This window comes from Ctenopharyngodon idella, chromosome 12, assembly GCF_019924925.1.
Source record: "Ctenopharyngodon idella isolate HZGC_01 chromosome 12, HZGC01, whole genome shotgun sequence".
NCBI classification, from domain to species: domain Eukaryota; kingdom Metazoa; phylum Chordata; class Actinopteri; order Cypriniformes; family Xenocyprididae; genus Ctenopharyngodon; species Ctenopharyngodon idella.
The window spans coordinates 5,473,875-5,498,478 of NC_067231.1; the positions used below are offsets into that span (position 1 = coordinate 5,473,875).

The 24,604-nt window shown below is 36.9% G+C and overlaps 1 protein-coding gene across 3 annotated transcripts in view; it reads right to left on the minus strand.

Annotated features, from left to right (window-relative positions):
* The window catches only part of pcdh15b (protocadherin-related 15b), a 214,432-nt gene that overhangs the window by 123,553 nt on the left and 66,275 nt on the right, over positions 1 to 24,604 (minus strand). For all 3 annotated transcript variants that reach the window (XM_051914968.1, XM_051914965.1, XM_051914967.1), the window contains 3 exons: positions 17,160 to 17,268; positions 16,474 to 16,586; positions 6,763 to 6,969 (listed from right to left, as the gene is read on the minus strand). In XM_051914968.1, coding sequence (XP_051770928.1) covers positions 6,763 to 6,969; positions 16,474 to 16,586; positions 17,160 to 17,268 — 429 coding nt within the window. The remainder of the gene's footprint in view (positions 1 to 6,762; positions 6,970 to 16,473; positions 16,587 to 17,159; positions 17,269 to 24,604) is intronic.

The window sequence follows — 24,604 nt, forward strand, 5'->3', positions numbered from 1 at the left end:
CAGCTAAAAAAGCACTTTCATGCTTACAAAATTTGCTAAAATAGTTTCGTATGCACACTGAGGTAAAACATAATATTATCATGTATGATCTACAATATTTCATTACTATCTTTTATTGAAATATTTGCTTTAACAAAGATTCTTAGTAAAATGTAGTGTAAATTGTTACCGAAATCACATTAGGAATTTTTCATCTATACGAATGCTGGTATTTCATGTAGTGCTCTCATTCCCACCAACCATTATCTAAAAGAGCAGATTGTGGTTTATACCTGCTCAGATTCCTGCCGGACCCTAGAATGCCTGCAGTACTACAATCTATGGAGACTATTAAATCAGCCATTATGCCCTTGCAGTACATACATTTTTCATGGCACACTGTGCATTATGTGATCTGAGTGTAGATGCTGCTGCAGACCTCTTAAAGGGTTAGTTCACCCAAAAATTAAAATTCTGTCATTAATTACTCACCCCCGTGCCATTTTACACCCGTAAGACCTTCGTTGATCTTCGGAACACAAATTAAGATATTTTTGTTTAAATCCGATGGCTCCGTGAGGCCTACACAGGGAGCAATGACATTTCCTCTCTCAAGATCCATAAAGGTACTAAAAACATATTTAAATCAGTTCATGTGAGTACAGTGGTTCAATATTAATATTATAAAGCGACGAGAATAACGAGAAATAACGACTTATTTAGTGATGGACGATTTTAAAACTGCTGAAATCACGTGACTTTGGCGCTCCGAACTGCGGATTCGACACGCTGATTCATTATGCTCCGAAGCTTCCTAAAGCAGTGTTTTGAAATCGTCCATCACTAAATAATTCGTTATTTTGTTTTTTTTGGCGACCAAAAATATTCTCGTCGCTTTATAATATTAATATTGAACCACTGTACTCACATGAACTGATTTAAATATGTTTTTAGTACCTTTATGGATCTTGAGAGAGGAAATGTTATTGCTCCCTATGTAGGCCTCACGGAGCCATCGGATTTAAACAAAAATATCTCAATTTGCGTTCCGAAGATTAACAAAGGTCTTATGGGTCTGGAACAGCATGATCGTGAGTAATAAATGACAGAATTTTCATTTTTGGGTGAACTAACCCTTTAAAAAGACCACAACACACATTGTGTGTGAGGTTTAATTGCAAAATATAGAGCAAATATATGTGCCCCCATCTGTGAAATCCCAGCTAAAGTTGCAAAATCTAATTATGAGATTAAGATCAAAGTTGTCATAGCCATAAAAATGACAAAAATAGGTAATGTGTGTTTATTGCTGTAAATGATAGATTATACCAAGGGATTCAAGATATAATGCTATTCGAGATAAATATGACAAAGACTGAAATTAATGATGACACTACGTTTTATAATTTTGTGCAAAAAAACACAGGACGGTTCAATCATCTCTGGGTTTATTTTGGCACATAAACACCTGCTGATTCTTGTATCATTCAGTTCACGAACATCTTTTCTACCATTAAAAAATGCAAACAGACCTTAATATCAATCTGCATGAGCGGCAATCAGGTATGGGAAAAAACACTGTGGAAGTCAATGGTGCCCCACAACTGTTTGGTTACAAACATTCTTTAAAATATCCTCCTTTGTGTTCAGCAGAACAAAGAAATTTATACAGGTTTGGAAAAACTTGATGACAGAATTTTCATTTTTTGGATGCTGATGTGTTTTGGGTTGATGAATTCCCTATCTGACATGGTGGCACTTGAAGAGCAAGGAACAGAAGATAGTCAATTGTTTAAATACCTTGTATGATATCAATATCGGTGGAATTGCCCCAAATTATGATATAACCAGTTTCATAGAGGATTACTTTCTGGAGAATGATGGTGATGACGAGCAGGACATATTCTTAGATGAAACTGACAAACTTTTTTATGCTAAATGTAGATAACTCTATTGTCAATGTTCAGCCAATGTAATGCTAACACAGAATTCATCCATGGCGATGCAAAAATAGTTGATTTTATTGTTTATTACAGATTTGTTTATTGAGATTGAGTCAGTTTAAATTAATTATGTTTATGACATGATGCTTATTAGTTTGATTACACTCTGAATTAAAGTCTTCTTATCTGTTCCTTGTCCCCTCAATCAATCAGATCCAGTCTGACTAAACTCAAAGACTGATATTTTCAAAGAAAATGCTTTATTTTCCACTTTAAATGTGGAATTAGCCTCCCACGTTACGCACGTTACGCCATCATGTTTTTTTAGGTCTCTTGCTTTGAATTGAAAAATTTCTCTTTGCTTTTTCAGGCAGTGACTAACATGATGATGAAGACAAGCCAGTTTTGGTGTTTAAACCCAAACCTATTAGTCTGCAAATCTGAAGAGGGAACACCAACAAGAAGTATTTGCTTCTAATGCTGGAAGTTTTTTTCTTGCAACTGCAAGTATTTCAATGGGGAAAATTGTTCTTCATTTTTCAAGGAGGAGGAGTGCTGTCACTCAGGATGAGGCATTTGGAGATGGACAATACTATACTCGACATGGTAGTTTCAGCTCAAATACAAAGTTACACTGTGGGGAAGAAACTTAAATCAAAAAAAAAAAAAAAAATGTCATTGTCTAGATTACTACTATGAAGGGCATAAAATATGTAGTGACACTTGTATAAAGTATGTGCATGCTGTGTTCAAGGATTGCCTAGCTGTATTGGTCCAGCAATATTTGCAGAATGATGTGACCCCTAGGATGAACGGAAATAAGGGCAAGTTGCCCAAGCATGCATTGGATGTAAATGACATTGAGAGAGTTGTGACATTTATCCACAATTATGCAGAAGAAAATGCAGTGCTGCTTCCTGGCAGAATTCCATGATGCAAAAGGGACGACCTAAAACTACTGTAAAGTTGCCATTCACAAACTGTATAGTGACTCTTGTGAGGCCATCGGTCATCGAGCCATGAGTGAACGCGCATTTTATTGTCTCTGGCAGCAGTATGTGCCAAACGTGTTGCCAATGAAACCGATGTCAGATCTATGCTAGACCTGCCAAAAGAACAGTGCTTTATTGGTAAGGGCCTCAAATAATGTCTTGGGGGAGAAAACAGAACTTCACTACACTATACAGTTACTAAAATAGAAAAGTTATCGATCAGTGATTTAAAAAATGACATGCAATCTTGTGATGTCTTTCATCTCTACAATTAAGCACTGGTTTTTGAATGGATTTTCATTTTTACAGGAAACATGGTGCATTGACAAAGTGAGTAAACATTTGCACATTGTTTTTCAGGTTCATTAAAGCCCTGACTTCGCACAACAGCTGCATTATCCCCACGATCCCATGCAGCCAGGACCAATCTTCTTCAAGAAAACTTGTAAGTGCGCTGTGTTCGGCATTGTAACAGAAGGGCTTCCACAGATGGTGATCTTTGTTCTAGATGAGGCAATCGTCACTGGAAATGGGGCCAACTGTGTGATCAGTCTCCTGGACCAGTTTTTTTATAACTATGGTGTGAAGGAGACCAGCTTGCACTGACATGCAGACACAATTGATCCGGCCAATGCACCTGTTCAATACCTTCTATGGCGGGTTATAACAGGCAAGCATCAGAGGATCACTCTTTTATTCATGGTAGCTGGTCACACAAAGTTTGCTCCTGACTCTATGTTTGGCCTGTTCAAGCGCAAGTACAGGAATTCAAAGGTGGACTGATAGGCTGATATTAAAAACGTTGTGCGCCAGACTTCTCCAGGTGGTGTGCTGATTCCCCAACTTTGTGGTGATGAGATCGGCAATGTTATTGCCCCAAGTATAGCTGGAATTCCTACCTGTCACAGTTTTTCAGAAACTTCCCATAAATCAAGCCACTAAGTCAGAGCCAGTCACACAGTGAGAAACCTGCCACTCAGGTACCAGAAGGACTTTGCAACGAGAGGAAAATGTACCTCTTCAATGAGATTTGGGAATTTGTGGCAGAAAGATATAGAGATCTGGTATGCCCTAATCCAACAACGCAGAACAAGGTTCCGATTGATGAAAATAACAATGTAGTCCATGCGGAGGTGCTGACACCTGCTCACCCCACACCCATGGTGTTGGAAGACCAAAAAGACCCCTGTGGTCTTGCCAAGAGAATTAAAGTGGCTTAGAACATTGACTTTGTAGTCAATGTTATCTGCTTACATACTCCAATGACACTTAGCTTTGACCAAGTATTATATTTCTGACTTTTTAATACTAAAATTGACACTTTTGTGAATAGAATCCCTGAGATTATCAAATATTGTGCATCTAGACGATTTTAGAATGTGTGGTAACTGTGTGTACAACATTTGAGACTAACCTGTTAACTTGTTGGGGCATTTGTTCTTGTGCCATCCCAGATTTACTCCAAATGTTTCACAGTAGCCAGAAAGAGACTGAAATATTCTACTGATATTTTATATATTAATTAATTTAATAATGACATTTTGTACTGATATTTCATTTTACTAACAAAGTTATACAAATCATTCCAGAGAATTATGGTTCAAATAAAAATAAGCTTGTTTTTACATTGGAATTTCTCAAAAATACGATTTTCTGAGCCTGAAATTTAGTAAATCTTTGACATGGCCTTACTCATTCAATATTAGACAGATATCAGGGTTATATTTTCAAAGAATGCTTTGTACATTATGTAGGGTGATTTTATGTAGAAAACAGTGAATCATACACACACACACACACACACACACACACACACACAAACACACAAAATGACTTTAGCTGGGTTTTCACAGACTGGGTCACAGATTTTATGGTTGTTATAGCAGTATTTCCTATTAACCTTGCATACTTTAAAGTCTTTTTTGTTTCTTATTCCTATTTACATTCCATTTGAATTTGATTTAAAAAGAAATAACCTATTATGGAGAACATTCACCAGAGTCGTCAAATAAAACAAAATGTCAATTGCAGAAAAAATACTTATTGTCAATTGCAGGAAAAATAATCTAACTTATATATATATATATATATATATATATATATATATATATATGATTTAACAAGTTAGAATTTTGGCAATTTTGGCTTTGGCAAAAAAAAAGTTTAATTTATTTACAGAAAAAGACAGTAAAAATGCTACAGTAAATAAATAAATAAATAATAATAATAACTGGTTAACTAAGTTAATTTACCATACATGGTGAAGGTGAAAACAAACTTTTCCTTTAAAGAAGTTTTCTATGTTAAAATAGTTTCTTCTATAATCCCATCTGAATGTGCAAAAATAACTAAAAGTAAACCATTTATACGCTGATTCCTCTGAAAAGTGTAAAACTGTTCAAATATTGCTCAGTTTGTTTGAACATCCTGTTAACTGTGCAAAAGTTTTGGGGCAGGACTATCTAACCAATGCAAGACGGGAATAGTGTTCAGAAAATATTAGCTAAATATAAATATAAAAATATAATTAATTTTGCAATTACATTTAGTGGCGCACAAATCACACACTCCAGATTTAACACTGATGTTGTTTGCAATTTCTCATCCTGCTCTAAATTTACCAAATTATAAATGAGATACATTAGATCAACTGCCAGTCTGCCCAAAATTGTAAATGAAAATCAATAAACAAGACACAGGGCAGTAATCATGCAGAGCATTAAGTAAATTGAACAATACAAAAAGACAGCACAGCAAAAATGAGAAAGGGAGAGAAGGCAAACAAGGGCTTTTTCACTTCTCACACCTCACACTAATTTCATTAATACCTACAGGCACATCACTGGGATTCAGCTTTAGATGGGAGACAAAACATATGCTTGACATTAGAGTGTTTTTCAACTTTAAGATTAATGGGATTAAAGAGATAATTCACCCATAAATGAAAATTCTGTTGTTGTTTACTCACCCTCATATCATTCCAGACCTGTGTGACTTCTACTTTCCATATACACCATTAAAAGTCACAAAATACTTCAAGTGAAATTGAACTGGTGTGACATCATTTAGAACAAAATCAGACCAAAATTTAAGCTCATTTAGAATTCATTTCGGGAGTTCAAAACAGCTAAAGTGAACTTTCCAGAAAAGTAAACACCTTTGAACTACCATTGGTTAGTGGTGATTATGTAATGGATAGGTGTGGCTCTGAGGCTCCGCCTTCTTTGATATGGAAATCTTCTCTGGTTCATTTCTTTTTTCCTCTCAGATGCGAATAAAAACATGAACACACCACCGGACAGCTGCTTTACAGTAGAAATAGTAAGCTGTAATTCTAATGAAAAGTGACACTGACACTGTTTTTTCATGTTTATTACTGTAAAGCGCCTTGCTATAATATATAATATAACGTGCTATATAAATAAAGGTGACTTGACTTATGAGAGAAATAGCAGGGAAAAGAGCAGCATGGACATTTTTCAAAATATCTTCTTTTGTATTCAGCAGATTTAGAATGACATGAGAATAAATGATTTTTCATTTTTGTGAACTATCCCTTTAAGTTAGATGTTTATCAGAATTTGCTTTGTTCTAAATACTTTGCCTTTGCAATCTATATAGCAGGGATAATTGCAAAGAGAGAACATTAGCGCAGTGTAAGCGCCTCCCCAATAAAGTGTGAGCCTCTGAGACCGTACCTCTGATGCTGTTTTCAATTTTAATTTGCTTTTCTAAATGCTCCATAGCGCAGGAGCTTTGGTTAACATCAGAGGAACATTTCTATACACACACACACATCCCTCAGGACATGTGAAAATGATTGCTGTCTGAGCAGAGAGAGTCCTCACCTCCTCGATGTCGTTATCCAGGGCGATAATGGCGAGGGGGGTGGAGAGATTGGCACTGCTCGAGATAGTTGTGCCCAGCGGAGCAGACTCCGAGATGAATCCATGATAAGTGGCCACCTGGAAGTACGGTGCCTGATTGTTCTCATCAAGCACCTCAATGTGGAGATTAGCGAACGCTGGGAGAGGGTGTCCGTTATCCTGCTCTGCCTAGAGAAAAGAATGCCATAAGTTGAGAGATCCTGACTTTAAGATGGGATACTGTGGTGTGAAACCATGGCTTTTTTTTTTTTTTTTCATGCTGCACATATAAGAAGGGCAATGCGATAAGCCTCTATGGGCATACGAGGGCTTAACACTATCTACAGACTTGCCCCTCTAAATTAAATAAAGACCATGGCTGATTAATTCAGGTCATTCACAAACTTAATTCTCTCTGAGCCTGGCATGCACCCAAGTGCTCTGAGCATCTGAATATTTAGTGTAGTAACTATTGCTCAAATTCCTACTTCACCAGCAGCACCTATATGAAACTAAAATGAAATTTTAATGTCTAAAAATCCTGAACAGAGGTCTATGGATTAATAGTTCATGCAGTGATTTTGGAATTTCAAAACTGCATGGTTTACGGTCTCCATGTAGATATGAAGAAAGTTTTGTACTGTTAAAATTACACACTTTCTAAAGCAGACTGAATACTAGGGCTGCAATATTTGCAATTTTTCTGACATTTTGAAATAAGGTTGAGCTTGAAGGGGTCATGGATTGAGAATTCAAATTATTCTTGATCTTTTGACACAGAGTTAATTGTACTATAAAAAATATCCTGCATGTTTCAGAACTCCACAAACAGCTTTTAGAACCAAGGTGCCAAAACGACTCGTTTCATTTTGTCTCAGTACGATGTCATAGTGCCTCTGCAGAAGAAGATCAACAGCTACTTCTATATCATTGCCTCTTTAGCCCCGCCCACTGATGTGAGCATGTAGTAGGAGTTGAGTTAATATGAGAGAGAGGCTCTGTTTACACCTGGTATTAAGATGCGTTTTGGTTGATTGGATCACATGTGAACGATGCTAATACAAGTGTAAAATGTTTTGAGCTTGTCCACTTTCGACAACTTCCAGAGGTAGTCGAAAACGCATTTGACTTGATTGCTTTCATAGTGTAAACGCTCATGTGGTCAAATGCGTTTGAACAGCCACAAAAGACTGCCTACTCTCTGCCTACTGACCTAATGCATAAACATTATGGGAAGTGCGCCAGCTAGACGGGATTTAAACTTTTTCAGATGAAGACCCAAGTTTGGTTTGAAGACAAAAAAACATACCAAGCACAATGTTCTCTCACCATTCCTGATTTCTAACACGCACTCACAGCGTTCGGCGTGGTCTTGCAGCTGTCAGAGAAGAAATGAAAGCTGATGCTCTCCATGTTTCTCAGTCGTTTCCGGGCGAGTTCATATGTAAATTGCGCAAGCTTATTTTGTCCATTAGATCGAAAGATCTGAAAAAACCCATACATCTACCTGCCCATAGACCCTCCCCTCAAAGAAATCAGGACAGAAAGTGGACAAAAGACAAAGACAAAAAGGTGTAAACAGGTATGCATCTCCTTTGTACTCTTGTGATCCGATCGACCAAAAGTATCTTAATACCAGGTGTACACAGGGCCAGAGAGATGCGAACACAGGATTACTCAAGCAACAAAACGATAGAGATGCTTCTGAGGATTACGAGATGTTTTGCAGTGCCAAGCTGTGGAAAAACACAATCTTTGCATTGCCTTCCTTGTAATCCTAACATAAGGAAGAAGTAAATGAACTTTATTTTTAACAAAGTCCCAGATCGCGCCAGTAAGACACTGTTTATGTGCTCACTTAATTTTTACTTAATCTTCTTCTTCTCCGAAATTTTTGAGGGCCTAAACATGCTCGAAAAATCATGAAACTTTGCACACGTGTCAGAAGTGGTGCAAATTTACATCTGATATGGGTTTCAGAATTAGGTGTGGCAAAATGGCTCGATAGCGCCACCTACAAAATTTCAATTAAGCACCCTTCACGCTACGTTTCATGGACAGGTATGAAATTCGGTAGACACATGTAACAGCCCAGTACCTACAAAAAAGTCCATGGGTGCAAAATCTGAAAACCCAACAGTAAGTGAGATATTTAGAGTTTTCTCTGCAAAATTTTTGCAGTTTTTGCCATTTCCAGATGTTGTATTTTAACGAACTCCTCCTAGAGGACTGACAAAGTTCGATGTTTCGCCATGAAACAGGAAGTTGTTGTAACTTGGGCTTACAATATCCAATCTGCCCCAAACTTCACATGTTTTATCAGAGTCCTGGCCTGAAGACATCTACATGCCAATGTTCAGTTACAGTCATAGCGCCACCTGCGGGCAACAGGAAATAACTTGTTTTACACTGTGATTAATTCCTCATAGAGATTTAATCAGATCAACATCAAATTTGGTCAGTCTAATCTTAAGGCCTTATCGATGTTGAATTATGAAGATCTTGAGTTTTTGTTGAACGGCGTGTCCATGGCGGCCTGACAAATCTGATGTTTCACCACAAAACAGGAAGCTGTCGTAAGTCAGGCATGCAATGTCCAATCTGTCCCAAACTTCACGTTTAATAAGAGTCCTGCCCTGAACACATCTACGTGACAATATTCAGTTATAGTAATAGCACCACCCACTGGCAACAGGAAGTGACGTGTTTAATACTGTGATGCACTACTAGCAACTTACTAAAATATGCAACTGAGTATTAAACATGCTAGAAACATTCTAAAACATGCTAGCAACACTTAGCTGTGTGCTAAAGCAAGTTATTATAGTCATGAAAAAGGAAGTTGCTGTAACTCGAGCATACAATGTCCAATCTGCCTCAAAATTCACATGTTTGATAAGTGCCCTGGCCTGAAGACATCTACATGATAAAAATTTGTTATAGTCATATCGCCACCAGCTGGTAGCAGGAAGTGTGGGAAATACAAATGACTGACGTTGTCCTCCTATATTTATATACTAAATGCATATTGCCCACCATGCTGTTTCCCTAAAGCCACCGGGTGGCGGTGGCACAGGTGTGAGGGCAGCTTGCAGCTTTAATATTGTGGATTTGTTTTTAAACAAGACACAGTTTGATCCGACAGTAATGTTGCAACACACAAGTGTGAGTAACAGTGTTTTTTACCATGTGTCACTATTGCTGTTACAGATCGTTTACTCACTTTACTTTCACTTTACTGAAAACTATGAACCATGAATATAAGAACGACAGTGCGACAAACGATGGCACATTCATTCACAATTAATTTACCTGAAACACCGTAAGTTTCGTTTGTTAACTATAACTGTGGTTAACTTCAAGCATTTAAACTTACTTATGGAACTTATTTGCCATAACCAAGACTTATAAAGCAAATGTAATACGCATAAATGTTTCATATTTGGCAAATGTTTCAACTATGTAACTTATCCTGAAAAAGGCTGTTGCTGACAAGTGCACTCTAAAAAAAGATGGTTCTTTGAAGGTTCTTTACGCGTACTAACGGTTCTATTTAGAACCGCATGACCCTGAAGAACCCTTTACATGCTGAAATGGTTCTTTGTGTTAGAGTTTAGGGTTCTTTTTTCCCGCCTTTTTGTTTTTCAAATCTGTAATTGTCAAAGCCATATCATTACTAGTTTTCTGGAGCTTAGCCAGTCAATTACACAGATTTTCAACACACTCTCAACAGGTAAATGATTTCTCTCTTAAAATGTCTACACATTTTAACTTTCAAATCGTAACTGGTTTCCTACCAATCACCTTTATCACACTATTGAGGTCCTATAGCACTTTCAAAGCATGGTTCTTAATGGAACCTTATAAAAATCGCTCACTTGCAAACTATTCTAACTCAAACTTTAAGTGAAAATGACATGATAAAAATAAACATCTTCACATAATGGTGTGCATGACTAATGCATCATCAGTTCTGTTCCAGTTTATGGACATATATATCAATAGTGGAGTACTACAGAAAAGTCATTAAGTTGTAGGTGTAAACTGCCTTATTCAAGCATGACTACAGATGATCTCAGTCCTGATGTAATATGTGAGTGACTATCATTACTCCCACATTAAAATATATAGCTATAACCAAATGAGTTACAGCACATATTTTTTAGACAGCACCAATTTAGGCTGAAGGGCAAGATCAGAGTGGCTTATTAAGGTAGTGAGGACAGACTGAGAATCAATAAGACTTGAGAAAATTGTAAATATGGATGAATATACAGCATCCAGTGTGATAAACATTTAACTCATCAGAATATAAAGTTTATTGCATCAGCTAGATTACCTCTCATGCTCAAATTGAAACCTCCCAGGCATTTTTTTTTTATTTTGGAATGCATGAAAATGTGAAATGAAATGGTGTATAATATTTTGGTGGTTTGATGTATACTGGCTCACAGCGAGGCATTATTAAAAAGATAATTAAAGCTACAGAAAGAGATTATATTTCTGTCAATAAAGCTAGACTCAGTCTAGTGAAAACCTATGGTTCACCCACAGACTGACTGACAGTCTGATGCATATTGAACAAAAATGTTGCTGAAACACTGATCTAATGCAATAACATTCATACATTTTTAAGTGTGCCTTAAATGTTAAAATATTGTTGAGGGCCACTGTATATCTGATATATTACAGAATCCATCTGACAGATATGTGTAAACTGATGGATTCTGGGAATCTTGTAGTGTACGGACTACGTGATTGGATTTAAAGGGGGCTCAGCCTTGCTGCTTTTGCTTTGAAACTAAGATCTTGACTGGCAGTTTGACATGCTGTTGTCACAATAGGACTGATTTTATCTGTGTGGTACTAGAACTGAAATTCCCCAAGGAAAAACTAAGAGTTACTCTGTTGCTGATCTTACACTGATTTGCGGAGGCAAAACTACTGTACCTGGCAGTCTGTGATACTTTGTGAAGTATATCACTCATTTGATCTTGTGTATGACAGCAGTACATTCATGAATATATATATACAACCCAGCTAACATTTCATTTTGGTTGTGGGAATATTAAACAGTATACAGTGCAGTGTAAATGAGTACACCCCCTTTGAAAAGTAACATTTTAAACAATATCTCAATGAACACAAAAACAATTTCCAAAATGTTGACAAGACTAAGTTTTATATAACATCTGTTTAACTTATAACATGAAAGTAAGGATAATAATATAACTTAGAGAACAAAAAGTTCAGTTTTACTCAAATTAGGGTGATGCAAAAATGAGTACCCCCCACTGAAAGTCTCTGGAGCAAAGCTACATTTTAGACTACAAATGTCTAATTTAACAAGAATTCAACCACAGGTGAGTCTAATTATTCATTACACAGGTATGCAGCAGAACCTGAGAAAGAAAATAATTTCTTTACACCAGAAAGGTGAAGGCTACAAGAAGATCAGCAAAGCTTTACTTATCAGTCAGAATACTGTAGCAAAAGTGGTACAAAAATTTTAAAAAGATGGAACTGCAACCATCTCACAGAGACGTCCAGGTCATGTTAACATCTCGACAGGAGCATCTTCTGATGAGAAGGGTTGAAGAAAATCGGCATGCAAGTTCACTGCAGTTATCTAAAGAAGTAGAAAGCCAAACTATTTCCTGTGACACAATACGGCGTACACTGCAGAGGAATGGCACGCATGGGTGCCGTCCACGAAAGAAGCCTCTCCTAAAGCCCAGGCACAAAAAAGCCCTCCTAGAGTTTGCCAGGGCCCATGCTAACAAAGATGAAGACTACTGGGACTCTGTACTCTGGAGTGATGAGACCAAGATAAATGTTTTTGGAACTGATGGCTTCAAAACTGTATGGTGTCGCAAAGGTGAGGAATACAAAGAAAAAATGCATGTTTCCTACAGTGAAACATGGTGGTGGCAGTGTCCTTATGTGGGGCTGCATGAGTGCTGCTGGTGTCGGGGAGCTGCATTTCATTGATGGCATCATGAATTCAGAGATGTACTGCTCTACACTGAAAGAGAAGATGCTACCGGCGTGTCCTTATGTGGGGCTGCATGAGTGCTGCTGGTGTCGGGGAGCTGCATTTCATTGATGGAATCATGAATTCACAGATGTACTGCTCTATACTGAAAGATAAGATGCTACCATCACTCTGTGCCCTTGGTCGTATGTATCATTATGTATCTGTGGTTTTCAGCATACTCTACAGTGTGTGGTTTTATTGTTATTGGATCAATTCCACAACTTGCTAGTTTGTACAGCATGGAAAAGGTCTAACAGCCAAATATATTATACTATAACTGCCAGTGTGAAAGACTAAGACCAGCTGGCCAGCGGGGTTAGTTTGGCTTGAGCAGTCAGGGGAAAAAGTGTTTTCTTATGTATGCTCTACTCATTTTGTTAATTCCAAATAAATCCTGCTAAGTGCAGACACTTTTAAATACAGGCTAGAAGGTAAAGAGAATCAGAAATGACAACAGAATCTAAACAAAAGAACAAAACCTGAATTCTAAAGGATTACTTCACCCAAAAATACATATTCAGTCATCGTTTACTCACCTCGTGCTGTTTCAAACCTCTAAGACTTTCTTTTGACTGTGGAACACAAAAGGAGTTTAACACTAACTGTGTTTACATGGACCCTAATAATACAATTCGGACTAGTAGCACAGTCAGAATAAATAAAGTGACATGTAACCACATCAATTGGGAATGAATTGGCCAAATCCAATTAAAATTTTGCTTGGATTATAAGGGGTGGTTTAAACCTTTTCTAATCCAATCGAGAGAGGACTGAAAACCAAAACTGTAAAGTACTGTGCATGTGCAGTGACGTAGAAATGGCTCAATGACATATGACTTGTGGAATGAGCTGTTGTTGTTGAATAAAGTGTCATAAATGACTGTCGTGTCATTCTAAAATTCTCCGTCCACTCATCGACTGTGAAGTGGAGCAGGACAATGTTCCACTAGTCCTTGTTTCAGACTCTCATCCACAGACACCTTTTGGCCGCAGCAAGAGGCGTGTTTACTGCTTGATAAATATAAGCAGCATGGCACAACGGTTCATATGTCTCATAATTAGGTCCCAAAATAGATAAATATTAAAGGATTAGTTCACTTTCAAATGAAAATGACCCCAAGCTTTACTCACCCTTAAGCCATCCGAGGTGTATATGACTTTCTTCTTTCTGATGAACACAATCTGATATATTAATAAATACCCTGACGCATCTGAGCTTTATAATGGCAGTGAGCGGGATCAATGAGTATAAGCTGAAGAAAGTGTCTCCATCCACATCCATCCATCATAAACATACTCCACACGGCTCCGGGGGAGTTAAAAAAGGTCTTCTGAAACGAAACGATGCGTTTGTGTAAAAAAAATATCCATATTTAACAAGCTATTAAGTAAAATATCTAGCTTCCGCCAGACTGCCTGCCGTATTGAACTTATGAAAAAAACGGAACTGGCGTCGCATCAGTTATGCCTTTTCCATAAGTTGAATAGGGAAGGCGGTCTGGCAGAAGCTAGATATTTTACTTCATAACTTGTTAAATATAGATTTTTTTTTTTACACAAGCGCATCGGTTCGCTTCAAAATTCCTTTATTAACCCCCACCGAGCCGTATGGAATATGTTTATGATGTGGATGGAGGCACTTTCTTCAGCTCATACTCATTCATCCGGCTCACTTCCATTATAAAGCTCGGGATATTTATTAATATATCTGTGTTTGATTGTGTTCATCAGAAAGAAGAAAGTCATATACACCTAGGATGGCTTGAGGGTGAGTAAAGCTTTGGGTAATTTTCATTTGAAAGTGAACTAATCCTTTAATATTTATCTATTTTAAGGATACATTTTATTCTATTTATCTATTCTATTTTATCTAGGAGAATGGTATGTGTAAACAGCGGGAAACTCTGTATATTCGTTCAGTGTGCGCATATCAAAAAATCAATTCTGATTTGAAGCTTGTGACATATAAACACGCACATGAACCAAATTACTTTATTTAGTGTTCATGTGAACACTACGTGTGGAATTAAAAAATCGGAATAATTTTATTTTGATTGATATCTTACTTTCTTGTTTCTTACTGAAAGCAGACAGTGGCCAGGGGTCAAGCTCCAAAAAGGATATAAAAGCACCAAATAGACAAGAATCATGAAAATGCTTCATATGACTAGTGCTAGTCTTGTTCTTCTTGCTCTTTGATCCTGAAAAGAGCGACGAGGTTCAACACCCAGCCTGTTTCTTCAACATAAGTCCATGTCCAGTCCATGCTTCTCACTGTGAAAAGGCCGGTGGCATGCACAGCATTCTTTACAGATCATCACCCTGTACCTGCATAGACTATCATTCTAGAGCCTGACATTCAATTCTTACACTCACAAACACGCTTGGCTCAATTCCACAAAATTCTTTTTCTCTTGCCTCTTGGATTAGAGTAATTTCTAGTATGCGGTACAGTTTCATACCCCTGTTATATATGTCTTAAAATACTGGAAATAATATTTAAATCATCATTTTTGGATTGGATGGTGCCATTTTGCCATGTTCAGGGTTCCCACACTTTTTGAACAAAAAAATTCACTACAAATCTCATATGTGAAAACTGGATAAAACTATTTTTAATCACAATTTTTAGCTAATGAAATATTTTAGAGAATATTTAGGAAAAAGAATAAATAAATAAAAATTATGACTTCAAAATATTTAATTTTCACTGATTTCTCAGCCTTGTTTGATTGTTTGTTTGTTTGTTTATTTATTTATTTATTTATTTATTTATTTCCTGATGTTTAATTTAGCTGATTTTCCAAGCATGTTTTCATGTATGTATGTGTATGTATGTATTACATATTTATTTATTTCTCCAAAAAGATGAGATATTTTAAATTTCCTGATGTTTGACATTTAATTTCACTGATTTTCTAGTCATTCATTTGCTCGCTTGCTTGTTTGCTCGCTCGCTCACTGTTTGATTGTGTTTTAGTTCGGTTTTCCCTGTTCCCGTTTGTCTGTGTTCTAGTTCCTTGTTCATTTCCATAGGGCAAATTCCAAACAGAATTTTCGGCCCTTGAAGTGCACTTGGAGAAGGGGACGCCATTTGTAGGGGTGTTCCAAACGAAAGTAAACAACTGAATCCCTTTACGAAGGGCCCTTCCACAAGGCCGTTAGCAAAGGGTACATGCGATGGTCACTTTGAGGAAGTAATTTTATCATTTACGGTCAAGAGACCCAGCGAATACTTCTGATTCATTTTAAAACTAGATGGCGGGAGAGTTCGAGTTAACTTACAAACAGAGCAATTCAAGTTGTTTTGTTTTTCTTGATATATTTCACAAGTTGATGAGACGGCAAGTTTTAAAGTTTAAAACAGAAAAGTACACTAGTAAGAACAGCTAATCAGCTGATGGGCCCTGTGCTGTTTTGTCATGGGAACTTCCCAGGTGAAGATATTTTAAATTTCTTGATATTTTGCATTTAATTTCTCTTATTTTCCACGCATTTATGTATGTATGTATGTATGTATGTATGTATTTATTTATCCCAAAATAATGAGATATTTCAAATTTGCTGGTGTTTGACATTTGATTTCACTTCCTTGCTTACTTAACTTTACTTGCTTACATTAGTGACCATTTTGTTGTTGATGTTGTCATTATTACCTTGATTACCAAGTCGAAATGCTGGTACTGTTCTCTGCTGATGGGTTTCAGGAGCTGGAGCTCAGCTGTAGTCCGATTCAAGGAGAAATACTGTGCATATGGCGCGGGTTTTCCTACAAAAACAGAAGAATGGGGGTAAAAAGGAGGGATGCATAAGATTAATGACTCGTATTGAAGTGTTTGCCATTGAACATAATAACTCACTGGGGCACCATGACTTTGAAACATAGTGTATTCATTTTCATAGCCATACTTCATACAGAAAAGCAGAATAAAATCATTAATGCACTTCCTCTATAAATAGCCACATTCAATAGTGAGTGCTTTGTTGAGAGTTAAAAGCACAAGGCTGCTGTCAGATTGAGCCGGCACAGCTGTGGCCTACAATATGTTCTGACATATCCCTGACTGGAGGTCTAACCATTCCGGCAGCGCACTTTAGTTCCTCAGCTCAGGTCGCAAGCAGCGTGGTTTCCCGAGCCCACTGCTCCGCTTCCAGGTTTCATCTCAAAGCACAGTGGGTGGGCGCACCTTGCCCACGGCATAAATGCATTTGACTCCCACTGAATTTCCAACTTGCCACTCTGCTCTGCCTTTCCTTGGAAAACCACTGTTTCCTCCACAGTGAGGCCTTGTATGCTGGTAGCGACTCTATATAGAGTACAGAGAGCCTGACAGAGACCTACCGATGAGAATGGAGTACAGGATTCCCGGGCGGTCTGATGGTGGCTGGATGTTTCTGTCTTGATCAACAGCTTGAATGGGAGGAGTCACATTGACAGGGTTTACTCGGCTCTAGAAAAGAGACATAGAGAAGATTATTGCATTATTTACACTGGGGAAAAAAATCTTGCTAAATATCTAGTTTTAAATATTTTTAGAAAATGTTCACTTAGCATTCATGTTGATTTTGAAAAACATTTCAAGAAATGTTTTAAATTTAATGACCCTAAGGCAAAAAGTATTTATTTAGTATGTATTTAGATACATACAGTATACTTTCCTTATACTTTGAATCCATCTTAATCATTATATATATATATATATATATATATATATATGATTTCGATATTAAAATATTAAAAAAAGTCACTTTAAAACTATGACATTATTTAATTATTTTATTGGTTAAGGAATGCTTCACCAAAACTGCTTCACTGCTTATTATCTATAATAATAATAATAATAATAAGAAGAAATTATTAATAAGAAATAATAATAATAAAAGATTATGCCAAACTACTTTCACCCTTTTAATGATTTTTTTTAAACTTGAACTGATATCATTAACTGTTTTTATCACATGACTTTATGACTTCAAAGACAATTTTTTAAAAATATTTTACCCTAAACTGCTTTGCTGCTTATCAATCAATCAATCAACCCATTAATCAATCAATCAATCAATCAATCAACCAACCAACCAACCAACCAACCAACCAACCATCAATCAATCAATCATTCAGATTATGACAAACTACTTTCTTAATATTTTTTTCTTCATTATCTTCTCAGGACAGATGGCATTTAAGACTTTTCACTTTACGCCCCCAAAAACTGGATTATATGCTCATCATAGAACATGTGTATTCAACTCATTGTATTTATGTAATATATTTTGGAATAAATTAATAGATGTACCATTTGTCATTTTTCCAGTAAAAATAAACATGCATAACAAAAGATACATGTATTTAGACACTTAAGATACAAAGTAATTGCACGTTGTGCAATTGGATTTATTTTGACTAGAAAACAAGATTTTGGCATTGTCATGTTACGTCACTGCAACATTTACAACGCGCATGCAAATACAGACAAAACAGATGGCAAGGGGAGATCCATGCTACATAAATTTATCAGGCAACAAAGCGACAACACAATGATCACATGTGAGAAGCGGCATCAACATTCCTGTCACTTGCTGCAAATGAGCTGCAGATGTTTGTCCGCAAAATTCAAGGCCACATTTCCCCTCTCTCGTTTATGAGCTCCGGAGACCCGTCTTTCACGTTTCCTGAGCCTGAGGGATAAGTAAATCTCTCTCTGCCTCTCTCTCTGTCTCAGCCATAATATCACCAGTCAGTAAATATGCTCATCTATAATTCAAGCCGCCTCTGGAAAATGACAGTGTTACAGTGAGTGGCATGGGTGAACCCTGAGACGACCGGGTGAAAATGAAGCTGCCAGAAAAAAAAAAAAAAAAAAATCTAAAAAAAAAAGCTGCTCTGCAAGTCAGCAAAGAGCAGGAAGAAACTGATCCTGAAGACAGCTGTGCCAAAACCCTGTTCTGAAAAACAACACTTAAAAAAGTCAAATACAAGCTTAAATTTGCGATGAAATTGAAGTAACGACAGATATTTTCTTCCATATTGTGACGTACATCAGAGTTAACAGACTACCACAAAAGAAAATCATGTGATTTGGGCTATTTTTTATAAGAATAAAGGATGTTTACATGAGAAATGCTAAGCAGGTGTAGCGATTAGCTAATTCTAAAATGCTATAACATATTTCTGCCTCATCATATGACCAAATTCCCATTAGAACACAATCGGAAGTTATTATAACACTCAATGGTGGTTTACGGTGCGTTTTAAGTAAAGGCGTAGTATTATTCTCATAAATTGTCATATGTAGCTCGATGCTAATTGTAGCTGCAGTCATGTGAAAAAGAAAGTACACCCTTTTTGAATTCTATGTTCATAATAAAAAAATCTAGTTTTAGCAGGTCTTAAAATTAAGTAAATACAACCTCAGATGAACAACACATGACATATTACCCAGTGCCATTATTTATTTAACAAAAATAAAGCCAAAATGGAGAAGCCATGTGTGACAAACTAAGTACACCCTATGATTTAACTGCTTGTAGAACCACCTTTAGAAGCAATAACTTGAAGTATTCATTTTCTATATGACTTTATCAGTCTTTCACATTGTTGTGGAAGAATTTTGGCCCACTATTCTTTACAATGTTGTTTCAGTTCATTGAGGCTTGCAGGCATTTGTTTATACACAGCTCTCTTGAGGTCCTGCCACAGTATTTTTATCTGGTTGAGGTCTGGACTTTGACCGGCCACTGCAACACATTGAATCTTCTTTTTTTTTTTTTTTTTTTTTTTTTTTCAGCCATTCTGTTGTAGATTTGCTGGTGGCTTGGGATCATTGTCCTGTTGCATGACCCAATTTCGCACCTTGGAAAATGGAAGCAGATGAATGCAAGCTTGGCAGGGTTTAACCACACTAAATGATTGGAAAATACCTGCATACATCACCAGAAAGAAGTTTGACTTTTGAAAAAAACATGAGTGGTTCTCAATATTGGACAATAGCATCACTACAAATAACAGAGGCATTTTGTTTAACTGCATTTCTCAGTAGCAAGGTGGTAGTGTCACAAATTTTATACCTTCATGTGGTTTCATTTTTAAATCATGTAGTTTCATTGGCAAAGCAATTTTTCAGAAGCAAAGCTATTGATTAAGTAGCAAGGTTGAATAAACATCTTAGGGTTACGCATGTAACCCAGTTCCCTGAGAAGGGAACAAGATGCTGCGTCAGTTGCTAATACTATGGGGAAGTTGGTGTCTCTCGAGGATAAAAGTGAAAGGAGAAATCCTTCCTCTTCGATTCCCAGGTTTTGCCCTTTTTGGCACTGATAATTTTAGCCATGCCTGCATGTCTTCCTTCAGACAAATCGAAGTTGATGATGTTTTATGGATGCGCCCTTTTTATAGTCATGCCGGCACGGCAGTCAAGTCAGATGACTGCCGTAGGCAATTGCATTGGCGTTTGTACACATGCTTCAGACACCGGTGCACACCGATGTCTACATGTTTCCTGCAAATACTTTAGCAATCAACTTGTGTCTCCCATAATTTCCATTGTTTGTTTATAATCTGAATGAGCGATGTTTAATTCAAGCATAAATCACTCTTTTGAGTCATTTTGTGCCAATGAATGAGTCAAATGACTCAGCAAAATGGTTTGAGTCTGTTGTTTCAGAAGCACTCACACACTAAATCATTTGGAGTGGTTTCTCAGTCTGTAAAATAACAGTAAGAGCACTAGATGAAGTGGATATTTATCTAAAATCAACTGAAATCAAACCTGCCAGAGATGAAGGAGGTCTTTGAGTTCAACACCTGCACATGCAGCTTATGACTGACTTTTCAGTCGAAAGAGTTTTATTGTAAAATAGTAGTACAAAAGACTGAATTCTAGTGTTGTTTTATTACTTGTATACAATTAATTACTTATTAATATTTTGAATTAGCAATTATTTTTTACATTTTCAGTTTTCCTTTTAATTTTAGAGTCAATTTTATTCATTTCATTATGTACTTTTGTAATTTGGGGGGATGTTTCCCCTTGTTTTATTGTCCACCAGGTAAAAATCAAAATTTGGGATCACTTAGAAATGTAATAGCAAATATCTTCTCAACAAGCTGCATAAATTGCAGAACTGTTAGGACAAAAAAACAAAACAAAACAAAAAAACACTACTGATTTAAAATGAAATGAAAACTGACTTAGAGTGTAATCAGATAGGCTTATATAACCTTACAGGATATAAGCATGAAGCACAATAAATAAAATCCAAATACACCCACAGATCAGAAATGCCAAATGCATGGAGAGCAGTACAATCTCAAAGTTCATTTCTCATTTCAACAGAACCAAACACATTGCCTGGTCTCGACTATGCTGCATAAAAATGGTAAGTGGACACACAAACATGTATTCCTCCAAGACTTAATAAGCAGCAGCAGAAAATCAGCATGGTTAAGATTTATTTCTCATGGTTGCCCTGTAATTCCCAGCCCCTGCAATTATAATGCCTCTGACAGCAGTAAATCACAAGCTTGTGAGGTATTCGCTTGGTGTGATTACCCATAATACTCTCTCAGTCATCCATTATGCACACAAATGCTGTATTTGTACAGTCCTGGGAGAAAATACACAAGGGAAAATGACATATTTACAGTAATATATTTGATATTACTTATGCGAGACATTGTAAGCCGAAGTAGCTCACAATTCTCAGTGTGCTTTGTTTCATATTAGCTAGAGCAATGTTTGTCCACATAAACATGAATATGTTTGGCTAGCATGCTATGTGGAATAATTGATTATAAAAAAAGTAATTATTTATCGAATATTTCTGTTGCCACCATTTTTTTGACACTCATTCTCTAAAGGTACTGTGTGTGATGAAAAAGCTTTTTTTTTTCTTTTTCTTTTATGTCCTCCTTCACCCAAACAGAACGGGAGTTTAGTCTCGCTCAACACCTACACAATAGGCCTATTTTTCTGCCATTTTTCCTAACCTCACAGGCAATGATATTAATGATTGACAGCAAAACAATAAGCCGCGAAGAAAACGCTTATGCCACGTGTTTGTCAGTGACATGACAGACAGCTAATTGGTGACTGTGGTTCCGTTAATATAGCGCTTACCAACTGAACACACTCTAAACATTCAGTCATGACCCATGAAAATTGCAGGTTGTCACATATGAACAGAACCATATTTAGCTTATCAAACAGCATTGACAACTGTATAGTGCTGTTGTTCGGATGTAGCCCAAGGCCTGTAATATACCTAAGTATGCGAATGCAAATGCTTCTCTCTATGAAAACTAATGCAACATTGTGTCCCGAGTGGTGTCACAATGCAATTCATAATGCAATGTAATTCTCAGCATTAAGACAAGGGGTGCTATAGTGGGCTTAAAAGGATAAAGCCCTTCTGAATACAGAAGGCGGTCTGGCGGAAGCTAGATATCTTACTTTATAATGTGTTAAATATAGATATTTTCTTACACAAAAGCATTGCTTCACTTCAGAACGCCTTTATTAACCACCCGGAGCTGTGCAGAGTACGTTTATGATGGATGGATGCACTTTCTTGAGCTTCATACTCATTGGTCCCGTTCACTGCCATTATAAAGCTTGGATGCGTCAGGATATTTATTAATATAACTCTGATTGTGTTCATCAGAAAGAAGAAAGTCATATACACCTAGGATGGTTTGAGGGCAAGTAAAGCTTTGGGTAATTTTCATTTTAAAGTGAACTAATCATTTAAGTAAAACATTCCATTTTCAATGTAATATCAAGTACTGTCATGGTTAAGAAACAGTTTTGAGTCTTATACACAACCGTTCAAAGTTTTGGGTTTGGTACAATGTTTTTGAAATAAGTCTATTATTGCTACATGCAACAGCTGGAGTACCCATGATTTCCTTCTGTCTTAGTTATCTCATCAAGGACTGCATTTCCCAAATAGCATTACACCCATTATAACCCATTATAATTAGCTCATTATGCCTGATTACTTTCAGCTGTTTCTCATTACCCTTGTTAACTCTGCCTATATAAGCCCTGTTTATTTAGTCATTCCTTGCGAAGTCTTGTATGATGTTACACTGCATTTATGAGTGTTATCATGGTTTCCTGTGTCTCGGGATTTTTTATTCTCTGTCTGTTTTCTTCCCGTTGCTCATTTGGATTGTTTGCACGTGCGTTTGACCTTTTGTCTGTTATATGCGTAACCACGCATACTTGTACACGCAGGTCGCACATGCGCATTTAAAATTTTTCTGCAGTAATTAGTTCATCCACAAGGTGGCAACCGTGCACTGGGGGCGTCGATTTACAAGGTAGTCAAAGAAAAACGGCATAAACAGAACAGAACGGAACGCATGCAAGCTACTGCGACAATGGAGGCCTTTATAGACAACAGATTGTGCGAAGAGGTTAGAAAGTGCCCTGATTTGTACAACTCTAGCATGAAATAATACTAAGATGTTTACATGGGTTGTAACTCGTGGTGAGAGATTGCTCAAAACTGTGCATGCGTCGACTGCCTGTGTATGCATACGAGTCAAATGAAGTATACTTTCTAATGCTGTGTGTTCGACTGTGAGCATACACGAGCATACACACACACAAAAAAAAAAAGAAGCAGCATACCCAGGGCTTTAGTGTCAACATTTGATCAATTCAGTGCATCCTTGCTGAATAAAAGCATTAATTTCTTAGAAAAACAAAAAAACTTCCTGACCTCAGTCTTTGGAACAGTAGTGTATTTGTGGTCATTATGGTCATATTAACTTCATCACAGATTTGGGTCACCCGATTCTCAATCCTGGCTAATTTTATCTCTTTCCTACTTCCTGTCCACATTCCACACTGTCCTATCTAAACAACAGCAAAGCAACAAAAATAAATCTTACCAAAAAAAAATGTATTTATGACTCTGCAAAGAGATTGCCTCTGGCCTAAGTGTTCAGGGGGTTGAGATGAACTCGGTCCATGCGGGATCTTTGAACCTGGTCTTTTATTACAGTAATTAATGAGGAACGTGACTCATTACTGGCATTTTATTAACCTCCCACCAAGAGCTCCCAACAGTAGGCAGCTGAAGCAATAAACTGGCCAAATAACCAAATTAGAGTATCAAAAAGTGTGTCATCCCTGTTTGCTGCCCTTTAGATAAGACTGGACTGACTTCAAGACTGCTTTCCACAGAGAGTCTCCAATATTACACATTCAGACCCCTGGTGGGATAAAAAGAACTTATTAAAAAAAAAAGATTAAATAATCTGGCTGTTGACTGGAAAATATCATTTTAATCAGTAAAAAAAAAAAAAAAATTGTATTTATTTAAAATAATTTTTAAAAAGGATTTTATATTTTATTTTATCACAGTAAATTTAACATCAATTTGCTAAATTTCATAATCATAAAAATGAAATATGTTTAGTTTAAGAAATGTAAGTTTTCAGCATTTAAAACCGTAGAACCCTCTTTGACGGTGATACAGTAATGGATGCCCTCGACACATGAAACGCACATGGCAAAAGGAGAAGATTACCTAATCATCGCCATTACAGAATTTATAAAACAGCACCTGGATCACAACGGCTGCTGCAGGTTCTCACTCATCCTTTCAGCTGTGTGTTGAAATGAGGAAAAGCCATTACAGCGAATCCTGCGTGTATGCTCAATAATCATCTATATGTGGGAACGGGAGAGGACTTCAAATAGCAGCCGCAGCTCAGCCAAAATGGGCAGTAGACTCTGAAAAAAGCTATTAATTTCTTCAGTCCTGGATCCCCCA